The sequence below is a fragment of the Epinephelus lanceolatus genome, chromosome 15 (genome assembly GCF_041903045.1).
Source record: "Epinephelus lanceolatus isolate andai-2023 chromosome 15, ASM4190304v1, whole genome shotgun sequence".
NCBI lineage: Eukaryota > Metazoa > Chordata > Actinopteri > Perciformes > Serranidae > Epinephelus > Epinephelus lanceolatus.
In genome coordinates this window covers 35,846,918-35,871,592 of record NC_135748.1, presented here as the reverse complement: position 1 = coordinate 35,871,592, position 24,675 = coordinate 35,846,918, and the positions used below count along the sequence as shown (strand labels likewise).

Sequence of the window (24,675 nt, the reverse complement as noted above, 5' to 3'; positions counted from 1 at the left end):
GAGCTTTCTCAGCAATGTGTGAAAAACCTGAAACATCAAAAGAGAAGCTCGTGACAAATTTGATCAGAAAAAAAGCCTTGAACTGAAGACAAAAACACCATCAAAGATTTTCCCCTAGGGCCTCGGAACAATCTGATGTGGAGCTTAAAACCAGGAAAAGAAATATCTTTGTGTGTCTTAATTATGAAAACTCTTCCAAATCTCTTCACTGTGTGCACTCGTACACATTCATGCTGTTCTGACATCTTAAAACTACAAAATATTGTTTTTGGGCTTTATTCTGTGTATTCACCGTTGATCTGTAAAGAATTATTGACAATGATTACATTCTCTTTTTTAAAAAAAGACTTAATAAATAAATTTGATTTGACGTGCACATAGCTTTGTTTCAGAGCCATAACAAACTGTTCGGCATTGTGCGTGGCATGACTCGTTTTCTCCTGGCTATTGTATCAGTGGCTCTTGAATAGGATGGAAAATTGAGCATGTGTGTCTCATTTGGCTTTCTTTTTTTTTTCAAAGTAAAGCAAGTTGTCATTTCTTTTTTCACAGTCTGCAGGGCCACTGATCCAAGAAGGGATGTCTGATGCATGACTCTGCACATTGCTGTCCAGAGAAAAGAAATTGGGACGAGTGACATTAGGGCTAGTCCAAAATACAATAAATTCTTATGTGGAGAAATAATCGCCTCAAGGGTGAAATTCAATATCTCTGAAATGCAGAGGAGAATTTGGTCTGTGTAAATGATTTATTTTAGGGTTTTTAGGGGCTGTCAGTTATAAATACACTGTATCTCCTTTATTTGAAACTAAGCTGCATTGTCCTGTATTTAATCTGTAACAAGGCCACCAACTAACTCTCTGGTCGTCTGTACCTCATCCTGTAAAACATGATCCCTGTTGTGGAGAGAGAATAATGATGCTCCTTCAGGAACAAAAACAGCTCATCTATTTACCGCTGCATGCTGACAGTTTCTCAAACATCCAATCCCTTCCCCTTTATCTGTCGCTGTGTTCTAAGTTGTAATATTCACATTATAGATAAAAATCATGAAACGATTCTAAACAACCAAAATGAGCAATTGGCATAATTTATTCAGCATTTTTGTCTCCATCCCCGGGACATTCACCTCTTGAAAAGAAAAAAAAACAAAAAACAAACCCATTGTGCCTCAGCCATTTCCCCGAAAGCAATATAAACAGCAGCAACTGCACTGAAAACAAACGTCATACCAAACTCTGAGTGTTTATGGTCAGCTCAATGATTTTCCCATCAGGGCCTGAAGCTAATTATATTGCCAAGTGAAATCAGCAGCAGCAGGATGGATCCAGAATTCCTTAAGAAAATTAAGGGTTTCACAGTGAAAGTAGTTGTCAGCCATTAGCTCTATGAATATTGATGTAGGCTTGTAGGTCAGTCCATCCCTTTAGTGCAGACTGAAATATATCAACAACTATTTGATGGATTCTCATGCAGTTGGGTACAGATATCCATGATGCCCAGAAGATTAATCCCTGACTTTTCCTTTAGCGTCCCCAGAAGGTTAAAGTTCATTGTTTCGCTACTCAACATCTACTGTACTGAACTGTACTTAAAGGAACAGTGTGTACGATTAAGGGGGATTAAGTGGCATCTAGCGGTGAGAATTGCAACCAATTGAAACTTCTCCTGGTTAGAATTCCTTAACTGTTCATTGTTCAGGAGGTTTTTAACCAGGAGCCTAGTTATCTTCAGAGGTCTCCTCCTCTTCAAAACAAACAAAACAATGGGTGATTTAAACAAGAGAAACACCAAATAAAGCAGTTTCAAGCCACAAATCAGTTTTTCTCCTACTCTGTTTGGCACAGTGGCGACGGCTGTTAGTCTAGCCCCTGCTAATCTGTGTTCACCTTTTTTCTCTGTTAACTTACGATCAAGACAATCAGGAGGTTTTAAACAGGAGCCGAATTATCCACATAGGTCTCCTCATCTCCAAAACAAAAGAACCAGTGATTTAAACCAGTAAAAACACAGAATAAAGCAGTTTTACATTAACAAAATCAGTGTATATCCAGTGTTGCCCGTCATGAGAGGCTTCTTATTACACTGGCTGATGCAAAAACGGGAATGGCCCTAACTAGAGCTAGTGTCTAGTTTGTCCGTTCTGGGTTACTGTAGAAAATGGTAGTGCAATGTGCCAATCTCAGTAGAGGAGGACCTGCTCTGTATGCAGATATTAATGGCTCATTCTAGGGTAACGAAAACACCATGATTCTACTTTTCAGGTAATTATAGACTAAAGAAAAAGTACTGCCATTCGTATGTTACAGGCATTCATTTCCCCTCTCAGAATTGAATCTAGTAAGTGTGGCGATCCCATAACGTTTCATCTAGTGGCATCGTTGCGTCAAAGTTTAACTTTGTCAGATACCTTGCTTTATGACTATATACTGCAGGGACATTCCTGTAAGCCTCACCCATAGTTGTGTTTACTCTTAGTTAGATAATGTTAGAATGCTAACAAGCGGAACTAAGATGATGGTAAACAAACTTGAATACGGTAACATCAGCATGTAGGCGTTATTATTTTGAGCACGTTAGCTATGGCTGTAGACTCTTAAAATAAAATTCACAGTCTTAACTGCCAGCAACACCTTAAAACAAACTACTGTATGTCTGTAGCAACAGCACAAACGGTAGTAACGGCACCAAAATGTGCAGTCCTGCTTGTGCTGCCAAATGTGTTGTACAGCACTGGTACCAACAAAAGTATTCCACCTGTCCTGTCACCAGGATATCAAAAAGCCTTTTTCACTTTGGAAGAACAACTTTAAGTGCCATCTCTGTAAACTTGTATTACCTTGTGGAGGTGCCGGGAATGGGCCGCCCTGTGTCCACCAGAACACACCAGCAGTAGCCTGTAGACTGGTGGCACTGGACCGGTTTGTAAAGGCCTCCAGGCCCACAGTCAGGGATGAAAATGGCCTCGCGAGGATTCTGCCGAGCCTCGTCCAGTGCGCTCTGTCGCTCCTGGTCACAAGAGGGAACTTTCTCTAAAACCATGAGAAACACACTCAATACAGAGCAACCACAATCAAGGAAACCAGAAACACACACAAAAAGTATTCTGTCACGAAATTAATAGGAGATCATATATGGTTATTGATATACTTAGACCTGATTCAGAATGCTCATGTCACAGCTTCACTTTAAGTCACTATTTGGAAGCTAGTTGCCCAACCTAGCGATTAGCTGTCAGTCAACTGAAATAATTGTCATTGTCCAGCTACTTGTTAGAAGAAAGTTCGCTCTCTAGCATTTATCATTTTTCAGGTTTCTTTATAGACTGTCGCATATTTAGGAATTTCTATTTCTGTTGCTGACATGGCTGTCACATCTGTTTTGTTGTGCTGTTGTTTGATAAGTTACTGTCTAGGATAAAATTTTCCTCTCCTCTGGGTTGTTTTCACCAAAAGGACTGAGCTTCAAAAACGTTCCTGTAGAAACCTGCCGAGGTCACAGATGACACTATCCACCACCTGTGTCAAGGACACAAACTAACCTCACCAAGCTGTATCAACCATTTTGTATCCAGCGACATTCAACTAGTCCACGTGAAGTACATTAAAACTCTAACTAGTCCTTCCTCAGGTTGTATCAGTAAATCTTTACCCACCGCAATCTGTCATATCTGTTCAACAACAGCCGCTCAGCCCCTTGAGAGATGCTCCTGCAACACCTTATCCCACCACACTGTATTTACATTCACATCCATTTAGTCCATCGCTCACTCTTAAGCCAAGTACAACAGAGCTGCATGCTAAACTCGTTACCATGGCGATGAAGTGTGCTTTTACCGCTCCTGATCCATTCTTCATTTTACATTCAAGTGCACTGTGAAGCATTGAACCACAATAAGAGGGTGACGCTAACCGTTTGGAGTCTTTTCTTCAGGGTGGTGACGTTGTATTTTCACATTGTGGAGCTGATTAGAGCCACAGCGGTGCCGGTAGTCTCAGCTCACACACTTCCAGTAACCAAAGCATAATTAGGACAATACGGCACAGACGCTGCATGATTCAAGACAACATCAGGAGAGGGGCTTGTGGAATTACACAAAGGACGAGAATATCTTTTGTAGCACAACAGTGGTGGAAGAATCCTTCACATCCTTCACTTAAAATAGCCATTATCATTATTTCTATATGAGCACTGGATCAAATGATTACTTGTGTGTGAAAGGGGGCTTCTACTACTACAATTATCACCTGAATCTGCCATTTCAGTCTCACTGCTCTCACCAAACTTCTTTCCAGGTGATGAGCAAGTTTAGAAAGTAAAACATGTAGCAGCTAAAGAGCCTGATAAGAGTGAATATTTGTGTTTATCTGGGTTGCAGAAAACCATTCAAAATAAATGCTAATTTTTCTTCATGTCTGCTTTGTGTGTAAATAACATTTTTTAAGCTTTTTTGCTGCCCCCAAGTGGCCAAAAAAATCCAACCAATGCAACTTTAAAGGGATACAGATTGCCAACCCGCTATGTGTCATACCAATGTGGGTACAATGTGTAAATAAACTATGGTAAACCTCCCTCCATCTTACCAGTGCCCAAATCTCCCTGCTCATCTCTCGGCTCAAATCTGCTCGCAGACACATTTCACATTATCCAGTGGATTTTCACTGGCTGTTACTTGAACTACAGATTTTTGCTTTCATATTTTCATATACCCGCCACCACAAACACAAAGAGTAAAGAAATTCAGACCAAACTTGGATGAAACAGTAAAACTAGGCCGTGCTAATCAAATATAAACCAAGAGTTTATTACTGTTACCTATTTCTCACCTAAAATGTATTCAGAAACATAATTTAGAGAACTGTTTGAGTGTATTTTGAGATCTTTTGTTACCATCCATCTGTCATATTGTTACCTGTGTCAAAACAGAGAAGCCCGCATTACATCACCCATCAGCGGGAACGTTTATCGGCCCAATGCAGCGTAGTGCATTCTGGTAGGTGTAGGTTTTCTCCCTTTTGAGAAAAATCAAAGTCTGCAACCCTTTTCTCAGTTTCTCTGGTCCACCAGTTATGTACAAATGTATTTGTCTTACTACAGCATAAACAGCCCAGTCTTATTAAGCTGTGTCATACTTATTTAAGACTACACTTAATTTTCTAAAATTTAACAGTTTTTATGCAGTTTTACCTAGAAAAATTAAGCATTCAACTCATCTGATCACTTCATATTTCCCCTTTTCTTGCCCACTGAGTCTGAGGCTCTTCCTTGCAGTATTTATATTGGCCAACCTGATACTGTATGTCACCCTAACTTTAAGACAGCATACTGCATGAGTGTGACAAGTGCTCACCACAGCAATCTGAAAACTGTACATGCCATACCAAAAGGGAGTAATGTACACCCTTAAATCCATGGCACACGCAGGCACAGTGCTGATTGATCTCAAAAGCTGATCTTTAAACTTAAAAGCTGTCTTTCTCTTACTGTCAATTTTTAGTTAAAATTGATGAGTCCTGCAGGATTTCATGAAGAATGATACAGACATTTTCTTAAAGTAGAGCACCAGGAATACATTGACTAGTTTTATTTCACAAAAGATGATCTCCATACCTTTGTCACCCTGCATATTAATGTTAATAAAGGATGGAGATGACAGTGGTGGCAGGTTCAGCAGCTGACCTGAGGCCTGTGTGTGTGAGACTGTGTTAATGTTACCTGAGCACCGCTGCCAACAGAGAACTTAACTTGTCCCTACACCAAAGGAGTTTTTCTCCTGCAAAGACTCACACTCAAGTGTTCTTAGCGCTGCGCCGTGGCTCTGGTCCTCGCCAAGGTTCCTTCACATCCAAATTATTTAGCACTGTTTATTATACAGAGGTTATGCTGGCGCCAGGCGCTAGGATTCCCAAAAGAAAATTGTTTTTATACATATAAATGGAAAAAGGCTGGATGCTCGCAATGCAATCCTCTCAGTTTTCTGTGGAGTTGAAATTCAATCTACAACTTCTTTGCCTGCCTTGGACATCCGCATCGCTGCTCTATTTATTTTTTATTTTGTTTCTTTTATTTCTCTTCCTTTGGCAGGAAAGGAATGATGAGAAACACAAACCCTCAGAAAACAAATATTGTCCTGAAAAATAAAGAAACCCACACAAGTAGATGTTAGGAACAGTTGTACCAATTAACTTGTTGTTGTGGTAATTTATTTCTTCAGGGCAAACTGATAATGGACAAAAGACGAACATCTGCAGTGTTTTTGATGAGAACAGACGCATTCTATTTTATGCCTTTCACTGTGGCCCTCATCCTCCAGGCTTTGAGCCAAGTGAAACTATTTTTTAATTGTCTTCTCCTGATTTCTCAGTTTCTGTCTTTTGCTTCTTTATCATACACATTTTATCTCTCTTTCTATCCCTTCCTCCCACCTCTCTAAACCTTTGTTTCTCATTCCTTCACTTTCCTTTTCTTTCTCTGCTTCTATTTATCCTAATACCCTCCTCTCTGCACCTACCCCCCCACTCCACCCAGCACTCTCTCCTCTTCGCTTCACTCCAATGGCTTTCAGCTGTGGGGTAATCACTGCAATATTGTCTCTAGCAAGCCTTCTCTGCAGTTAAAATAGCGGAAGTGTTAGTAATAGGGGAACTCTGTGAATAGGTATGTAGGTGCATGTGTGTGTGTTTATGACCCAGAGTGCAGCAAAACCAGAGATGATGGAGAGCTGACTCATAAAATGGATACATCATTTTCAGCACATCATTTGTTAGGATGTTTGGTCCCAACACGTTCGAAACTGTCATCACTTATCGGGCTGAAAGTAAAACACAAGTTCGTGCCGCCTCAAACTTTACATACAGATGGTATTAAAAGAAACAAAATCTCTTTTTAAGACTGCTGAGTTTTATACAAAGTTGTGATCTTAGATGACATGATCACATTATATCCCTTTAGTGTTTTGTTTTTCTTTTGTTTCCCTCGCCACAAAAGGGGGAGTTAGCGGTTAGCGAGTTTCTGGTTCTCCACACTTTTATAAATGAGCTGCATGACAGGGCGCTTCCCCCTCCTTACAACATTGGAACAACAGCATGTCAAAGTCTGGCAACAAAGCATCCTTTTGAAAAATGGACTTTGCATCACTTTGCCTAAGCAAACACATTTCACTAACACAATCTCTGCATCGCTCTAAATCATAATTATGGGGTATCCAGAGACACAGAGCCAGTAAATGAATGGCGTACTTTATGTGCGCGCAGGAGGGCTGCTTTCTCAGCACTCAGGTCTTCCAGCGTGAAGGGAGAGAAAGACAGAAAGTTTAAATATTGAGGATTTGTTGCAACAAAGCTTCTTTTCTTTGAAAGCAGTTTTAGCAGGAAGAAAAAAAGCAATCTCTGTGTAATTATCTCAGGCTATCTCTCCTGTTGTCTGCTTGCACTCTCAGACTCTCTGGAGTTTGGCCTAAAACATTAAAGAGAGAGAAGCAAACTGCCCAGTAACACAAGACACATGCAAACTCACACACCAGTTATGGAAGAAGTATTCAAATCCTTAGCTGAAGTCAATCTAAATTCTACTGTGTAAAAAACAGAAGATTAGGTTTAGTTAGTAATAGACAGGTTATTGAGGATTGAATCCAGTCGACCCTTCACTTAGTCCTGCCCCCTTTAGTTATTGTTGTCAAGCTTTTGTACTTGGCATGTCAATATGGAGGTTTCAACAATATTAATGAGAGATACTCCGAAGGAAATAATAGCAAATGTCTGGAATAAATGTTCTGCAGGTTAGAAAGAAATAGACAGAAATGACAACAAAATGCATTTGGGAGCTACATTCACAATATAATTTGTCACCAGAGTATTGTGAATGAGGAGGACATTAAAATTAGGGCTGCCCCCTGCAAGTCGGAGTTTCCGATCATCAGTTGGAGACCTCTCAGTTGACTGAGGTTGTTTCAAGTTAAGCAGTCATGTTTATTTGTTTTGTTTTGTTTTGCCTTTTGGTGCCTGGATTTTGCTGCACAGTGAGCGCTTCTCATTTCACCCTGATCTTTGATACAGGTAGCTGCATACAGGCAGGTAGCTGCCTGAAGGAGGACAGGCTTTGTCCGATCAGACTCCAAAATAATGTTATCTTATGCCTTCTGCTTAGAAGTGGTGAATTTACAGCTCACAGCAACTTAATTCAACACAGTGTCTGGCTTTTGTTAGATATCGAGTGTCGGCAAAAAATGTTGTTGCATATTTCCAATCTGTTTTTAGTGCCGTTAGCTTGTTTACTATATAATGTGAATGTCATGGCCACACCTAACGTCCTGCTGGGCCTCGTTCAATTCCCAAACTGTTTTCAAATCAGTTGAGGATGGAAAAAAATTAAATATGGACGGAGGAAAAAATGATTATGTTGGTGATATTTAGATATTTTAAGGTTTTATCTTATGTTTGAGGTAATAATTGAAATCCTCAAAGTAACTAGGCTTCTGTAGTAACCACAGCTTTCAACATATCTTTGAGAAATGTGGAGAAAAAGCAGAGATGTCTACCAAAATGCTGAAGTACAGAAACATCCCAACTGAAATGCAGTTCTTGAGCACATTTACTTTGTTAGGTCCCAACTCTTAATCACACACAGAAACACAGACATGTTCATGTACACATACATATTCACACACAGACGTACTCAAAGAAACGGGCATCGAATCTCCTTTTGATACCCATATCCAAACACGCATACTGTACGCAATCACATACAGATGCAGTCGCAGACACACACATCGCTCATGTCTCAAACGTGATGACATCTCCCCCTCAGTCGGCCTTGTCGCTTGGACTTTGAGGACACCGGATGCTAATTGGAAACAGGAAGCTGGTGTTTTCCACAGACGTTTCAAAGAGCTGTCACAGTGAATCTCTCTCATCTAAAATACAGTCCCTAACCACAGTTTCCCCGCCACATCGCCATCAGTCAAAATACTAAGAAACCCCATATTACAGTCAACTGTTTGTGTGCTCTATTGTGTGGGAGAAAGAGCTAAACTCGCATCCTAATATAACATGCACTGATTTAAGGTGGACGTTCTGTTGTAGAGGCAAATACACATATACACTTAAAGTTTAAAGCTAAGAGACTAATCATTAATGGTAATTTCTCTAATCTGATCATAACTTTTTGAATCTGTGGACACAAAATTTGATTGAAAATGAGTTTGAAAGAATATGCTCATATTCAAGCACCTGTGTATTTCCAGTAAACATCAGTAAAATAATAATAATAATAATAATAAGAAGAAGATTAGCTTTAGCTATGGGACATTAAACTCTCCTCTGTGGTAACGTAGTAGACATTACCAAAGCAAAGCATAACTGAACAATGACATGAATCAATAAAAACATGCAAACAAAAGAAATTAAATGCACATTTTGCAGAATATTTCATAAAGGACAAACACCAGTCCTATATTTCATCTACGCAATATAGCCCTCTGCACACAGACACACACTCAACCCCCTCCACCACATTCACTCATTGACCTGCTGCAGAAGCGTGAAAGGCGTCCAGCTGCCCAGAGGGTAGTGAACATGTCGAGGCATAATTGAAAAGGGGACAGAGAAAGCTAAACAAATTACACCAAAGGAAAGAAACCAAGAAACATAATCCCGGTGGCTGTCCTCAAACTGGAAATGTTTTACATTTCATCTTGAATGAACCGGTGGCTTTGAAACCAGTTACACCAAAGACGGGTTGATACTTTGAGTGTTCACTTTTTTAGGGTTTGAGCTGCTCCTGTGGTTTTTATAGTCATTTTAAGATCAAAATGTGGCTGGCTAATAACTATACAGTAAACAGTGTGTGGGTGATACTTGAGTATGTGGTTGTACTGTGAGGTAGGTGTGTTTATTAGTCGTATGGTCAAGGACGTGATCCCTCACTGGTTTCCCAATTCTGCCACTTGTTTTATTTGGCTCTGTGTTGGCAGTTTATAAGTGTGCATATTCAAGAGGACCTATTATGCTCATTTTCAGCTTCACACATGTATTTTAGGTTTCCACTAAAACATGTTGACATGCTTTAAGTTAAAAAACAAACAAACAAACAAAAAAAAAACAACACTTGATTTTCCTCATACTGTCTGTGCTGGAACACCTGTATGCATCCTCTGTCTGAAACATTTTGTTTAACATCTGTCTCTTTAAGTACCCCTCCTGAAAAAAGCACAGTGTGCTCTGATTGGTCAGCGTATCCACGTCTTTACTATCTTAGCATCTCACACTATTTTTTTTTTTCTCAGGTGCGTTTCGCCCAGTACCGCCCTAATGTTTTGTGATTAGCTAGTACTAAGAGCTGTGACTGACTAGTGTTCATTACATCAACGCGTCAAAGGTTAGTACTAGATAAACACTGCACATTATGGCATGACTATTGGAACATGCTTGGGGAAAAAAATAACGCCAGCTTCTCTGCACCGTCATTATAGCCAGTGAATAGCTGTAACAAGTAAAGTGGCACCTTTTCCCACGAAAAACCACCATTAAAATCTTCTCAACACAACCAGATGTGTTCCACCATAATATGTTCTGAAATCGGGGAGAAATTTACAACGTCGGCAACCAAGGTCACATGTTTCCCTAACGTTAGCATGTAGCTACATGTAGCAATGTAGCCTACATAGTGTAAACACTTGCAGCAGCATGCCTGGTGAAGATGACCATTTAAAGAAATCCATCACTGGCTGATGTCAGCTTGTCTCAAAAGTAGAAATTAGAATATCCACCTCATGTTTGTATGCCTCTGCGGACGAGTCAAGTTGCACTTACAGTTTATAACCATGTCTGTCAGATAACATGGATGCTTTATCCACGTGCGCTCCTCCCCACCAGCACAGGAGATCTATACAATCAGCATAGTTTCAAGGTGGACACCCAAGATTAGTGTCACCAATTCAGTACCTGACCAAATGTCTCCCCTTCTGTTTCTGACATATGACGTTGCGTAATGGCCAGAAAAGTGTTTTAGGCAGAACATTATGATGATGATTATTATGTCACAGTGAAGTTGACCTTTGACCTTTTGGATAGAAAATGTCATCACTTCATTATTTTATCCTATTAGACATTTGTGTGAAATTTAGTCCCAATTAGCATGTGAATTCTTGAGTTATGGCCAAAAACGTGTTTTGTGAGGTCAGAACGACCTTAACCTTTGACCTTCGACCACTAAATTCTAATCAGTTCATTTTTGAGTCCAAAATTCTTAAATCTTTAGGCCAGAACTTTAAGAAATACCCTCAAGGTGTTCTTGAGATCGCATTCAAGAGAACGAGACAGACGAGGTCACAGTGACCATGACCCATGACCACCAATATCTAATCAGTTTATTGTTGAGTCCAAGTGAACGTTTGTCTCAATTTTGAAGAAATTCCCTCAAGGAATTCAAAATTGGAAATAAAAATGGGACAGACGGACGGACAGACAACCCAAAAAGTCAATGTCTGTTAATGGCTGTCGCTAGCGCGGAGGCATAAAATCGGTGGAAACAGAGTATTCGTAACAGTCTGAACGGCCTGAGGTTTCTGGTCACAGGGATTACTTTTAGATCTGTTACTTCATTATGTGAAACATTGGCCACATTTAACATAAACGTCCAACACTGTAACATATATGACAGAAAATAAGAAGCACAAGTCCCCTTTAACGAAGAGTATATGCGTAAAGTTCTCAGAATAAGGATGTGTTTCTTTGTCTCACCTTGCTTCCTGGTAGTGGAGCTGTTCTGCTTATTTTCCTTATAAACCAGCTGTTTTATCCACAGTGTTGGAGCAGTTATCTCTGCAATGACAGGAAGACAGAGTACAGATCAATAACCTCCATACGTTTAGATGATCAATGAATAAACCACAAGCTTTATTTAACCTTGTCAGCCGTGCCCGATCCAACAGTAGCTGCATATTTCAAACGTTTGCACGGGAAAGCTTTGCCCACAAAACCATAATTAAATCTGCAGCCAAGATCCCAGTATTTCCAATAATATCAAAAATGTCATCTGGTATTTTTGACAGCTGGAGTTTTCCAATTGATATAACGGTGCATTCTTAAGAACTGACGTATTGAGTTTGAATATTAAAATCCTGACACACTGCAGCTTCACTGAGGTGTTGAAACAATCTGGAGATAAACACTGTAAAAGTACATAAAAGAGCCACATCAGCAAGAACACATGCTATGTACCTTAGCTAACTGCACTATGTGACCATCTTACAGGTGAAGGAGTAGTTAGGACACCTACCATCACCCTCAGGGGGGACGTGAGTCTCCATGGTGGGTGTGGGCTTGGAGCCATCATCTGGGTTGAGGGTGAGAAAGAAACGGAAAGAGACTACCATTATTGAGGTTAATACAATCTACTCTCCAGAACTGTTGAATGGTTGGGATTTGCACATGGCCCGGCCAAGACAGATAGAAAAATAGACGGAGAGACAGATTGAATAATAGAAAAACAGAAGACCACCCACGTGTGGCTCTACATCTCTCACATACACAACAATAAATCAACTCCTCACACTGACAGTCTCACACAAGCATGATCAAGCTGCACATTTAGCACACACCCTCATAGTCGCACAGTAAACCACACACACACACCCTTGCATGCAAACACTCACATGAGGAGACCACCCTCCTCATCAGGACCCGCATGAGTGCCATGCAGGTGCAGCAACTAATCCAAACACAGAGGTGAACGGACCTCTGAATCATTGAAGGAGTGTGAACTTCATCATTCTTGATTGTCAAAATAGGACAATGCGGATGTTGGTTCGGTCAGTCGGTCAGTAGATTGGTTGGTCCGTCTCCAAAAACGCTGGTCCAGTGTACGATCTCAACAAGTAGCTAGACTGCATTGAAATTTGGCAATGACAGTGATGGTCTCCTGAGGATAATTTCAAGTCACTCCAGTGATTGTCTGTCTGGTTTTTACTCTGGCTCCACTGTCAACATTTGTCCTTGACTTGGTTTGTGAAAAAAATATCTCAAAAACAAGCATTCATATTTTGCCACAATTTGTTATATAGGGATTTTATTTGGGATGGGATGATTTTTTTAGTGCAGACTGTGTTATAAACACTCACAATATGTTGATCAGAATCAGAAAAAACATCCTATTTTAAATAGAGTAACCCTAACAAATGTTCTTAGGAAGTGATATTTGGTAGTCTTAATCTTTTAGTCTAAATATGTGTGGCTGGCATCTCTTCATCATCATTTTGTAGATCAAAATGTTGTGGTTACAAACATAGTAAACTGTCCTAACATCTTTCCAAAGCCATAATACTGTGTGACAAAGAGAGAAGCTACATTAAAGCAGAATTCAAACACATTTTCTTTTTCTCGGTTAAATTTGTAATAGCTACTGTCTTTTTCCTAGATCAGGGGTAGGCACCCTGCAGCTTCGGAGCCACATGTGCTCTTTGGTCCCTCTCCAGTGGCTCCTTGTGACTTCAAAAAAATTATATGGGAAATTATTAAATACTGGAAGTTATTTTTTTAGTTTTTAATTTTCATTCATCACTGTTGTAGGCTAAAAGTGATTCTTAAATTCACCAATTGGAAAAGTGTGTCGCTTATACACTGAATTAAAAATGGTTTAATATTTCGTTTACTAAAATGTCTTTCAACAGTCTACGGCCTGGTGCCTTTTCCTCTACATTTTGCCAAACCTCAGTAGCAATGGCTGGTCTTGGATCGCCCTAGTTATGAATTCTAAATCCAAAGAAGGGAAAAAATGAGAATTTAATAGTGCGTGGACAGGTTCATTAGCTTTCACCACCAAGACTGCAAAGTTAAAGAACCAAATAATCATTAAAAAGCCCAATTCAGAGTAACCATGTTGTGTTAAAACATATGAATAAATTCTCATTTTGACCTCTTGGTTAATTTAGATTCAATAGGCTGTGTTATCTTCTTTATAAGGCTCTTGTTTGTTTTTTGCGGCTCTATGTATTTGATTTTTCTTTTTGTTTTGGCCAAAAATGATTCTTTTGATCATAAAGGTTGCAGACTGCTGTCCTAGATTAAGAAACAATCCTGGCACTTGAAAATACAGGTTTGACACAACTGAGTGAATAAATATTATAATATTATATATTCACTAACAAGGTTTACTTTTGCTATCAGGAAAAAAAACGATTTATTTATTTTTTTATCAGTTTGGGGAAAATTAACCAAACATCACGTTTTTAATTGTAGCATAGGCTAAATAAACTGTTCTGACAGGTTGAAGGAGTCCAAGAAACTGATAAGTTGTAATCATAGATAAAGCTGTAAATTCAGCTACCTACAATACTCACCCATGTGCAGTTTTGTAGCATCTGGAACATTCCTTAGGAAATAATTCGATCAAAAGCAAACCACAGAGGAACTTTGATTGGAGTCATTCTACAAACACTAAAGTAAGTCCTTAAATCAGATGGCTTGACAGCAAACAGAAACACTTAAGGTCAAACTGACCTGATCTGGACAAACTGTAAATAAAACACAACAGTTACTAGGTTGGTCTCAGACAAGTGCAGGCCTGGCTCAAACTCTGGTCAGAAATATCCATCAGTATTAGTTTTATTTATTTATGTATTTATTTGACAATGTATTTTTACACTTTATAGAATTTCCCAGTGACAAACACACTGATTCTGTTTGCTGAGCATTCTGTAACTAACAGTATTTGTCAATTACTGTTTGATCCAGGTCTGGACTGTGAGCTACAAACTGCAATGGGGAAAAAAACAATTAATTTTATGCATTGACAGTAAACCCTTACTTTGACTATCACTTTCACAACTCTCTGAACTGTGTACAACACTCTCGAGGCAGGGAAACAACTGAAGTGCGTTATGTATTTCTAGCAGAGCGGCTGTTTGTCTGATGATGCAAGCAGACCCATGCAGGAAATATTTGCATCAGTTTTACTTAAGTTTTTTTAATTGATTGAATTTTCTTAGCAGAAACTAGAGGAAAAACTGTAGAACAATATGAAGAAAGATATTACTTGAACAAAACCAGTAAAGTTTTTGTCGCATACAGTTCTGTCACTGATGCATTTACTGGAAGGATACCTGAGGGTTAGTAACAGTATAGTATCTTTGTCTGAGGTGTGATACGCATTTGAAGTTCTCAGTATCATGCTAACATGCCAAAGAAAAAGGTATTGAGAAGGTAAAGTAAATAAGTTAATGTATTCTTTAACATTAAAAACCATTTTCATCCAAACCCCCTTTAAACTGAAGGTGAAACATTCGTCATCTATCTTTCCTGTCTGTACAAATACGGACTTTGGACATATCAGACAGAACAAAATCAGGTCAAAAGACATTTTGAACTAGTGCTCCCTTTCTGTCTCTTTCAAACACATGCATGCACACACAAACTTGCAGCAGATCTCAACTCACCTTTTCTACCAGAGTTCGGTGGCCCAGGTGGTCTGTCGGTTACTGACCCTGTAAAGAAGAACAAAACAAAACATGTACAAAGCAAAGCCTAGAGAGCAGCAACAACTGCTCAGCCACAGTAAAGACTTTGATTCCAAAATGATATTTATCTGTTTTTAGAAACAAAACAAAAAAAACAATTTAAAATTTACCACCTAATTGCAAATAAATTATTTTGTAAGAGCTTGAGTCACTTTATAGCTATCTTATGATTTATACGTAAAGGCTGTCCACACCAAGAGTGATAACTATAAATATATCGGTAGAATTCAAGTCCACACCAAAACTTTGAAGACACCCGTAGAAACAGTGGTAAGTGGTTATTGATATCTATTTTTCTAAAGGCCCAAACACACAAAACCAACGTCAGAGAACTAGCTGCACTGAAAGCCTGCATCGCCTCACATCACCTTTGTGTTGGCGAAAAAGTTGCACATTAACACACTGCATAGACTTCAGTCAACGGCCAACCAGCATGTCTGTTCTGCACTTGCGTGAGAGGAAATAACTCTCCTCACCAGCAGATGGCGGTTGTTTCTAATCATAGTTAAAAAAGGGAAACCGGAAATCCGTTTTGACGCTAGTTAGCCAGTTAGCACATTAGAGCATATTTACCGTGCGCCACTGAACAATAACACAAACCATCATGAAACGTTTCTGCTTAAGAACTCAATGGCTAAAAAAAATCCCAATCTTACCTAGTATAACAAGTTTGTTTTGGTCTCACTCCCACTTGATTCTAGCTCTTTGTTTACTTTCCTCACTTCAGTTTCTCTTCTTGTGTGCTGAGCGGAACTGTCAATCAAAGTTATGTCATTCACCAACGGGCACTGCACTCACTGAAGCCAACTTATTATGCTGAATCGGTGGGAAAAGCACCAATGAGGGCCAACAGTATGGGACACACCTCAGTGACAAGGGCCACCGACACTCACCAGTGGCCAAATGTTGACTATTGGCTGACCGTCAGCTTGGTGTGTCAGGGTCTTTAGATGTCCAAACAGCAGCACATGCTTGGAGACAGTTTACATCATATTAATGCTTATCAGTGTGGATGCTCACAGCAATATGGTTATAGTTATCATTTAAATAATCGTTCCTGGTGTGGACAGCTCTTCAGACTTGATTGGTCCATAATAACAAAGGCTGACAGAAACATCACTCTCACAGATTACTCAACCCACTGACGTCTTGACTCTGAGTTAGACGCAGATTCTGTTAGTACTTCACAGCAGGCGCACATTGAAACATCAGGCTTGTTGCATCATCTTAACACTGACTAATGCAAGTTGTACATTTCCCAGTATCATTCCTGTTTGGTGCATGCAGGTAGTTGGTTTCATGCATGGATGCATGGAGGAAAAGACCAAAATTAGACATTGCAACCAAATTACAACAGACGGGCAAAGGGGAGAAATTTTGAGTGAAGGCAACTGGAAGGAAATTTACTACCTGACAATCCACTTGTCCCAGCATGAGTTCCCATAAATTCACGGAAGTTTCCTGCAAATGTATGTGAAATGATTGATTTGGGTCATAGTGTACAGGGGCGTCTGAGCATTTCAGTGAAGCTTGGGCAGAGTTGGGCATGTATGACTGTAACAGCTGTATATGGTATGAGGTTTATTATGCCCAGATTCTGGTCCCAGTGTCATACATACCTTTGCAAGAAACAATGAAGATATTGGATCTTATGCAGGGCAGAAAGGAGACAGGTAGAGTCTGTGTTGTGCTCTAAACTACATTTCATGAAATGTGATTTTTCTTCACAGAGTAGGGCTGCAGCTAATGATTGTTTATTGATAATCGATAAGCTGATGATTACTTTCTCGATTAACTATTTGTTAAGTCTGTTAAATGTCAGAAAGTTATGAAAAACAGCCATCACAACATTGCAGAGACCAAAGTGACATCTTCTGCTTGCCTAATTTTGGCTCTTGTCAGCCATGCTAAAGGTCAAAAACAGACAACCAAAAGGCTGCGAAACAGACTGCCAGCATCAACACATATTTCACACCTGCTGTAGTTGGGCCAGATAACATTATCTGTATCTTAATCTGCCTGTCTATTTTAAACTACTTCAATAAAGTTATGAAAATAGGGTCAAATCTTATGGAAGAGTTATAGAAAAGATGACAAATTTTGAACTTTGGATTTGGATGCCTCAACTTACTATCAGCGTTAATTTGTTAGCTGTGCAATTTTAGCGGAAGGAGACTGTGGGAATGAGAGGTGAACTGTTAAAAAGATTAAAGTTTCTCTCCACACTCCACAACTCCACCAGTTTCTCTACCTTTTCCAAAGAACAAGAGAACCTGTTCTTGCACCTCCTCAGAGTCCCCTCCATGTTTACTGTCTACCTGGTTTGCTGCTTCCTGTTTGGTGCTGGAGAGAGCACAGCTATCGGTTGTTGACAATGATTACATCACTGAAGGTCATGTTTGATTTTATTGGAATGTCAGAAAAAAGACTGACTTAAAACAGCTCTGATAGTTTTATGATCGCTGTACACCAGACAATCGAGATCACAATAGAGCGCCACAACTATAGAAAACTCTGCGACAGTGTAACCGCTTGAAAACTACTTTGCTCTAAGGGCAGTATTAGATTTTAACACATTTGTGAACAAGTCATAAACAAGCTGCCGGGCTGTTTTTCCCCAAATACCTGAACACACAGAGGTCCTGTTGTGCACAGAAGAGTAATTCACTAGATGTACAATGAAATGTTTTGTGTAAAAATAAATAAATAAATAAAGCCTTATTATCTGCTGCAGAAAAAAAAACAAAAACCTGGAGCTTAACTATGAACTACTACGCCTTAGTATGCCTTCACAAATGGGAAAAGCAGCGTGGTTTCCTTGTATGAGTGGGTATGTAACCATGCTCCATTTGTGAACTTTAATGATTCTGTTCAAAGGGCTGAAACTCAGCAGGTGCCAAAGGAAACCATACAGGTGATTAGTGGCACAAGTGGGAAACACAGAGAAAAGAGAGGGCAGAAAAGACTGAGGCAAAGAGAGGAAGATAAGGAAACTGAGAGAGGGAAAGACAGAGAGAGCAGGAAGCCTCTGGCAGTCTGTGGAGCAGCTTCAGAAGGGCATGCGACCGCTCTCACCACACTCTCCACACAAAATTTGCACCATATGCTCTAGTGGCTGTGCAATCCAATTCTGGCAAAGACCCCTGTGTATTATCTTCTGAAGGAAAATGATGGTGATTATCATAAAGTGTTCCCATCCAGGATGAGTGTGCAGAGCTGCGCTCTCTCTCCTCCAGCCTGCTGAGAACAGTTAGACAAAGGGGGGAGAGCGGTGGAGCTGAGAGGCCCCTGGATGTATGGCCATTAGCCTTCTCATTGACCTTGCACCTGCTATTCGCAGCATGACGTGTAATACACATGTGCCCATAGTATGTCAAGACAGACCCTCTTTAACTCTAACCCAAAGGCTGTGTTCACTCTTTATCCTTCATCAGCAAGGTCATTTAATTCAGACGGAGGGTCAGTTCACAGGTAATTTACTCAATTTGAAGGGACAGTTCAAAATCAAAAATACATATTTTTCCTCTTACCTGTAGCTATATTTATCAATCTAGACTGTGAGTCTTGGAGACGTCAGCTATACAGATGTCTGCCTTCTCTTCACTATAATGGAACCAGATGGCACTCAGCTTGTGGTGCTCAAAGCCGCAAAAATACATCTGAAAAATTTAACAGCAGTGTCTCTTTCTAGAAATCATAACGCAATTACTCAAGATAATCCACAGACCTTGTTGTGAGCAGTTTCATGTAGGAACTATTTTCTTTCTACCAAACTACAACAGCCAACTGTATCATCACAAAGAAGGAAGCGTGCATCTACTCATGGACGTGAGGCCTAACCAATATAAACATTAATTGTGTCCTCCTCTGTTGAGCTGTAATGTTAGCTAGCTAATTGGTGCTAGGTGAGCTAGCAGTAGATGAATGCTTCCTTATGTGCGGTGATACAGTTGGTGGGTGTAGTATAAAAACAGTTCCTACATAAAACTGCTTACAACAAGGTGTGAGGATTATCTTAAACCAGGTCGTGATTTCTGGCAAGAGACATTGCTGTTGCGGAGTGCCATCTAGTTCAACTGTATTGTAGAGAAGGCAGACATCTCGACCAGATGAATGAAAACTATTTCTAGTTCTTTTTGAATTATGAAAAAAAGTCAAATTCCTAAAGTGTCTGAAAGTTAATTGGCTCAAACCACACTGACTTGGCTCCCAAACACTCTTGGCTCCGAGATCATACAAAAAGCAGCCACGCTTAAAAAATTTTAGATGCTCGTTATGCTGCTTCTCCACACTAATAAAGGATTTTCGGGAAATATCCGACCCTTCTACCGGAGTTTTAGTCATACAACCTGTTTGATATTACTCTGAAGCGAAGCTGCCCCGGTTGCACAAATAACTAAGACTCTAATCACTAATGTGCACAGGACTGATGCAGGACGGATGCCAGCTGTGTTGCAAACCTCGTATAAGGCAAATGTTTTGAGTTCTTTTGAAAAACTCTGGACGTTTCATTCACAGGTTGTCTGGCTGTTCCCCGCTTCCCAGTACCTGAACACACCGGGGTCCTGTTGTGCACAGAGGAACCACTCACTGGCTTGCCGTCACTGGTGACACACCAGCAGTAACCTGTCAGAGTATGGCACTGGACCTGCACAGGCAAAAAGGTAAATCACTCAAAATGTTAACAGCTTTGTAACATACATAGTTTAGTTGATGAATACAGCAGAAGGTGAAGAGCACAGTCAGAGGTTTGTGTCTGTGGAGGGAAACTGATGGGGAAAAGAATCTGTGGTGAGACAGACCTGCGCAAACGTTCCATCCTCATTGCATTCTGGGACAAACATGGACTCCTGAGGTCTCCTGGCTTGTTCCAGAGCCTGGTTCCTCTCAACACGACACTTGGACTGACCTGCATCTGTAACAGATCGACAGAACAGCCTGCTCTCATACACTGCTTTCAAACCTCCAGCACTGCTGCTGTCTTTAATTTTTGTTTTACTGAAGATGCATGTTTTCTGTCAACAACACCCTGTTCACACCTTGGAGCTGAGCAGCACAACCACACTTTACTACTGTTGGCCACCAAGTGCCGCCTGATGTTTCAGTGCCTTGCTCAAGGGCACCTTTTTGATAGATGTACAGGGAGAAGAACAGTATTTATTCTTCAGTTTTTTTTTCAGTCAGAGTTTTGAGCCATTTCTTCAACCTACAGGCTACCTCTGCTATTTTTATTCCCTGAGCCTTTAACAAGTTTTCAACACAGACAAGCTGAAGTGATGGCTGCTCATGATTCTGAAAAACTCTCCATCCAATCCTTTTGTGCTGCAGATCAAGCCCAGACAAGCCAAAGATGCTAAAATGCTAAAACAACACATTCCTCGACACTGACCATTACCAGTTCCAGAGGTAGTCTATGAGCAACACATTGTTAGTGCTGAGGAGTGCGTCATATGCTCGACACTGATATTTTGAAATGTCAGTGGAAACTGAGCCTGTGTTCCTGCAGCGTTGATGAGCCAGACCTGCGCTCTGGGGACAGAGATGGAAGTGGCTGAAAGGTCAGAGACTGAAGTGGGCTCCAAAACCAGCTGGTCACTGGTTCAAAATCCCGTCAGCAACTACTGTTTTTATTACACTCACAGCTCCCGTGGAGTCGAGCTTCACATTCAACTGTTCGTGTATACACATTCACACCGGGGAGCTGACCAGTGCGACCGCAGTCCTCCACTTTTGGCAAACGTTCTCCTTGGATAAATAAAAGTTTAAAAAACTTGTCTCTGGACCTGAAAGGAGACAGACATGTTGTCTCCTCCAGAGAAAAAGTCTGACAGAGCCAGAACTGGGTGATGAAGTCACTGAGAGGGACAGACATGGTTACATGAATTTATAAACGTGGACTTTGACTGAAAATACATTTAGTCTTAGTTTAGAAACAAGGCTCATTAAACATTGTAGTGCTTCTCTCGTACGGAGGAAAAACAGTTCAATGTCCCACTGAAGACCCCAACTAATTTAAATACATTTTCTGGTTCATGCTTCTATTTCAGGTATCTACTAGAACATGTTTACATGCTTTATTGTTTAATTCTCTCATACTGTCTGTGCTTGAACACCCATATTCAACCTCTGTCTGAAACCCTCTGATTTTGCGCCTGTCTCTATAAGCTCTCCTGCCTACTAAAAAACCCAAATCTGCTCTGATTGGTCAGTGTTTTGGGGGAATAGCGGCTCTTTCTATTGTGAAAAATCACCAATAAAAGCTTGTAAACACAAGTGGACATGGTCCAGCGGTCCAAAATTAGGGAGAAATTAACAACATCCACTACCGAGATTACATGTTTCCCTGACGTTAGCATGTAGCTTCATGAAGCAGTGTAGGCTGCACGATGTAAACACTGGAGCAGATGATATAAAGAAATCCAGCACATTCTGATGTCATACTGTGGCCAAAGTAGAAAAAAATGTAGGAAACAGAACAGTCTGAAGCCTGGGGTTTTTACTCACAGGGATTACTTTTAAATATATTTACCTCATTATTTGAAACTAACTGATTACATATAATATTACATCCAACATTGTAACATCATATGTGAGACATTGTGAGCAGTTTTTCATCATGTCTTGCCTCATGCTTGTCTGTCCTTGTTAGTTTTGACAAAGCAGCAATAAATGACCATTCAAACATTTTTTATTAATTTTTTTCTATAGACAAGTTTAACTGACTGCAAAACACACTAACAAAAATGACTTTAAATCTAGAGATTCTGAATATTGAGCTGATTCATGATGTGTTAATTTTATGCGTGTTGTTTATTCATTGAGAAGTGTGTAAGATTTTGGGGGATTCAGTTGCATCTTGGGTGAGGATTGCAGATTGCAACCAGCTAAAACTTCTCCCGGTTAGAATTCCTTAAGGAGGTTTTTATGGGAGGCAAATAATCCACAGAGGTCTCTTCCTCTCCAAAACAAACAGACTAGGTGATTAAAACCAGTAAAAACATTGAATAAACCAGTTTCACATTACAGATCAGTGTTACTCCTACGCTGTTTGGCACATCACAGACGGGCTGCTAGCCCAGCACCTGCTAATGTGTGCTCACCTTTTTTCTCTGATAACTTAAGATCCAGACTTTCAGGAAGTTTTTACCGGGAGCCAAATTATACACAGAGGTGTCCTTCTCTCCAAAACAAACACTCCCATGGATTTAAACCAGTGAAACACTGAATAAAGCAGTTTCATGTTGAAAAAAAATCAATGTTTTTCCGATGCTCTCATTGCAGAGGAGCTGCTACCTATGATGGCCACCAACTGTGGGTTACTGCTGAAACATGGGGGTGCAACGTGAAGATCTCCATTGATGAAGACCTGCATCCTGTGTAGATATCAACAGCTCATTTTAAGGTAATGAAAACACTATAATTCTTATTTTCAAAAACATACGTGTTAAATTACCTTCCATTTCTGCCAATATTACTTCCTAAATCCTACACTGGACCTTTCACAGTTGATAGTGAGTAAAACGATCTGCCTGTTGCAACAGGCATCTGTGTTTGTTGTTGTTTGTAGATGTTTGTTGTACCTGTTAGCAATTTATATGTCTTGTAATCGAGTGTATCTGTTGTGTTTAACCTGAATCTCATGCATACCTCAATAAGCCTTATCCAGGCTTTGGCATTGTAAACACGGATTGGTTCATGAACTGCCGGCCTAAATAAAGCAGCAGTTTCACTACAACAAAACAGGCCTGCTGCATCTACAAAGACTGTGAGCTTTGCCCGGCTCCCCTTTCCTTGGCACGCCACTCATATTATGAAACAAAACCACGTATTACCATACAGAGGGAACAAACTTCACTCCAAAAATGGATTCGGTTGGGAATGCTGTTTTCCTAATGGACAGTGGGGCTGAAAGAAAAAGGAGGGGAAATGCCAAGTTCCAACCTTGACTCTAGACCTATCAATCTCTGCTGTTGTTGAGTGGCTGGCATCCAGAGACTGAGGAAGTGTGTGACCCTGGTCTGTAAAAACTTACACGCCTACAGAGAGGCGGAAAATGAAAGACATCTTCTGTTCAGTTCCACTTTTCCCAAACTGTCTGGTGTTCACTTAAAGCTGCAACATCTTAAACATACTCCCAACTAAATCTCGAGTAAATCTGTCTTTTGCCTTTTCAAGTTTACAATATATAATCTCCAAGGAAAGATTGGGTGCAAAATTATTTTCTAAGTTTTCTGCTGACCTTGAATGTTTAGTGTCCGTACCTTTGAGCTCCAGGTCTCTTGCTTCAGATGTAGACGTTGGTGCTGGAGCCACTGGCAGCTGATCGATTTTCACCCAGTTTTTACCTGAAGCACAAAAAAGTCATGTCATCATGGTTAATGCATATTAGAGATGGACACTTAAGGCCATTAACTCCACTTTGTTTGTATAGTTAACAGTACTGTGTTTTGGTTGAATCAAGTATCAGAAATCAGGAGTAGGGCACCACTTCAATGGAAGTTTATTCATGCACAAATGTTTTGGGCTGACATCCTCAGCATGCAAACTAGTAACAGGGGCAGTCGGTATGTATATCATACCATTTGTTCTGAGGCTGATTTTCTGCAGCCCTGGAGGCAGGGTGGGTAATACGGTAATATATATACAGTGAGACAATATACATCTGTCAGCCATCAGAGACTTTTGCACATTGCCATGCCTTTAATATCTCTGGAGAACTGAGGCGATACGCTTATCAATTCCAATTCAATACTGACACGATTCTCGGGTGCCTTATTACGATTTTTAATTACTGCAATTCTGTGAGTATTGCAATTTTATATTTAAAACATGACCATGGGGAAAAGTCAAAACACACTTCTAGTGACTGTATATGATGATACATTTCCAAAAACAATTCACATCTCATGTCAGTCTTTCTGACTTCCTTCTGTGTGATGATACGGTTGGCCATTGTAGTTCAATAGAAAAAGAAATAGTTCCTATATGAAACTGCTCATAACAAGGTCTGTGCATGATCTGGAGTAACCGGGTCATGATTTTTGGAATTATTTCAGTGGCATCATAAACTGTGTAAAAAAAAAAAAAAGTGGTATATAAACTGTTTTTATGGTCTTATTTTTAACATTTTTCCCTAATGAAGCCCTTTGTAACCTTGCTCTATG

At 40.1% G+C, this 24,675-nt stretch overlaps 1 protein-coding gene across 5 annotated transcripts in view; it reads right to left on the bottom strand.

The window, feature by feature from the left end:
• smoc1 (SPARC related modular calcium binding 1) overlaps positions 1–24,675 on the bottom strand; it is a 68,411-nt gene that overhangs the window by 19,578 nt on the left and 24,158 nt on the right. For 2 of the 5 annotated variants that reach the window (XM_033642337.2, XM_033642338.2), the window contains exons 3-10: positions 23,773–23,856; positions 20,314–20,426; positions 20,060–20,159; positions 16,922–16,972; positions 15,431–15,478; positions 12,277–12,366; positions 11,739–11,819; positions 2,840–3,032 (exon numbers count right to left, since the gene is read on the bottom strand). In XM_033642337.2, coding sequence (XP_033498228.1) covers positions 2,840–3,032; positions 11,739–11,819; positions 12,277–12,366; positions 15,431–15,478; positions 16,922–16,972; positions 20,060–20,159; positions 20,314–20,426; positions 23,773–23,856 — 760 coding nt within the window. The remainder of the gene's footprint in view (positions 1–2,839; positions 3,033–11,738; positions 11,820–12,276; positions 12,367–15,430; positions 15,479–16,921; positions 16,973–20,059; positions 20,160–20,313; positions 20,427–23,772; positions 23,857–24,675) is intronic. The other 3 variants (XM_033642339.2, XM_033642340.2, XM_033642342.2) reach the window with 3 other exon arrangements.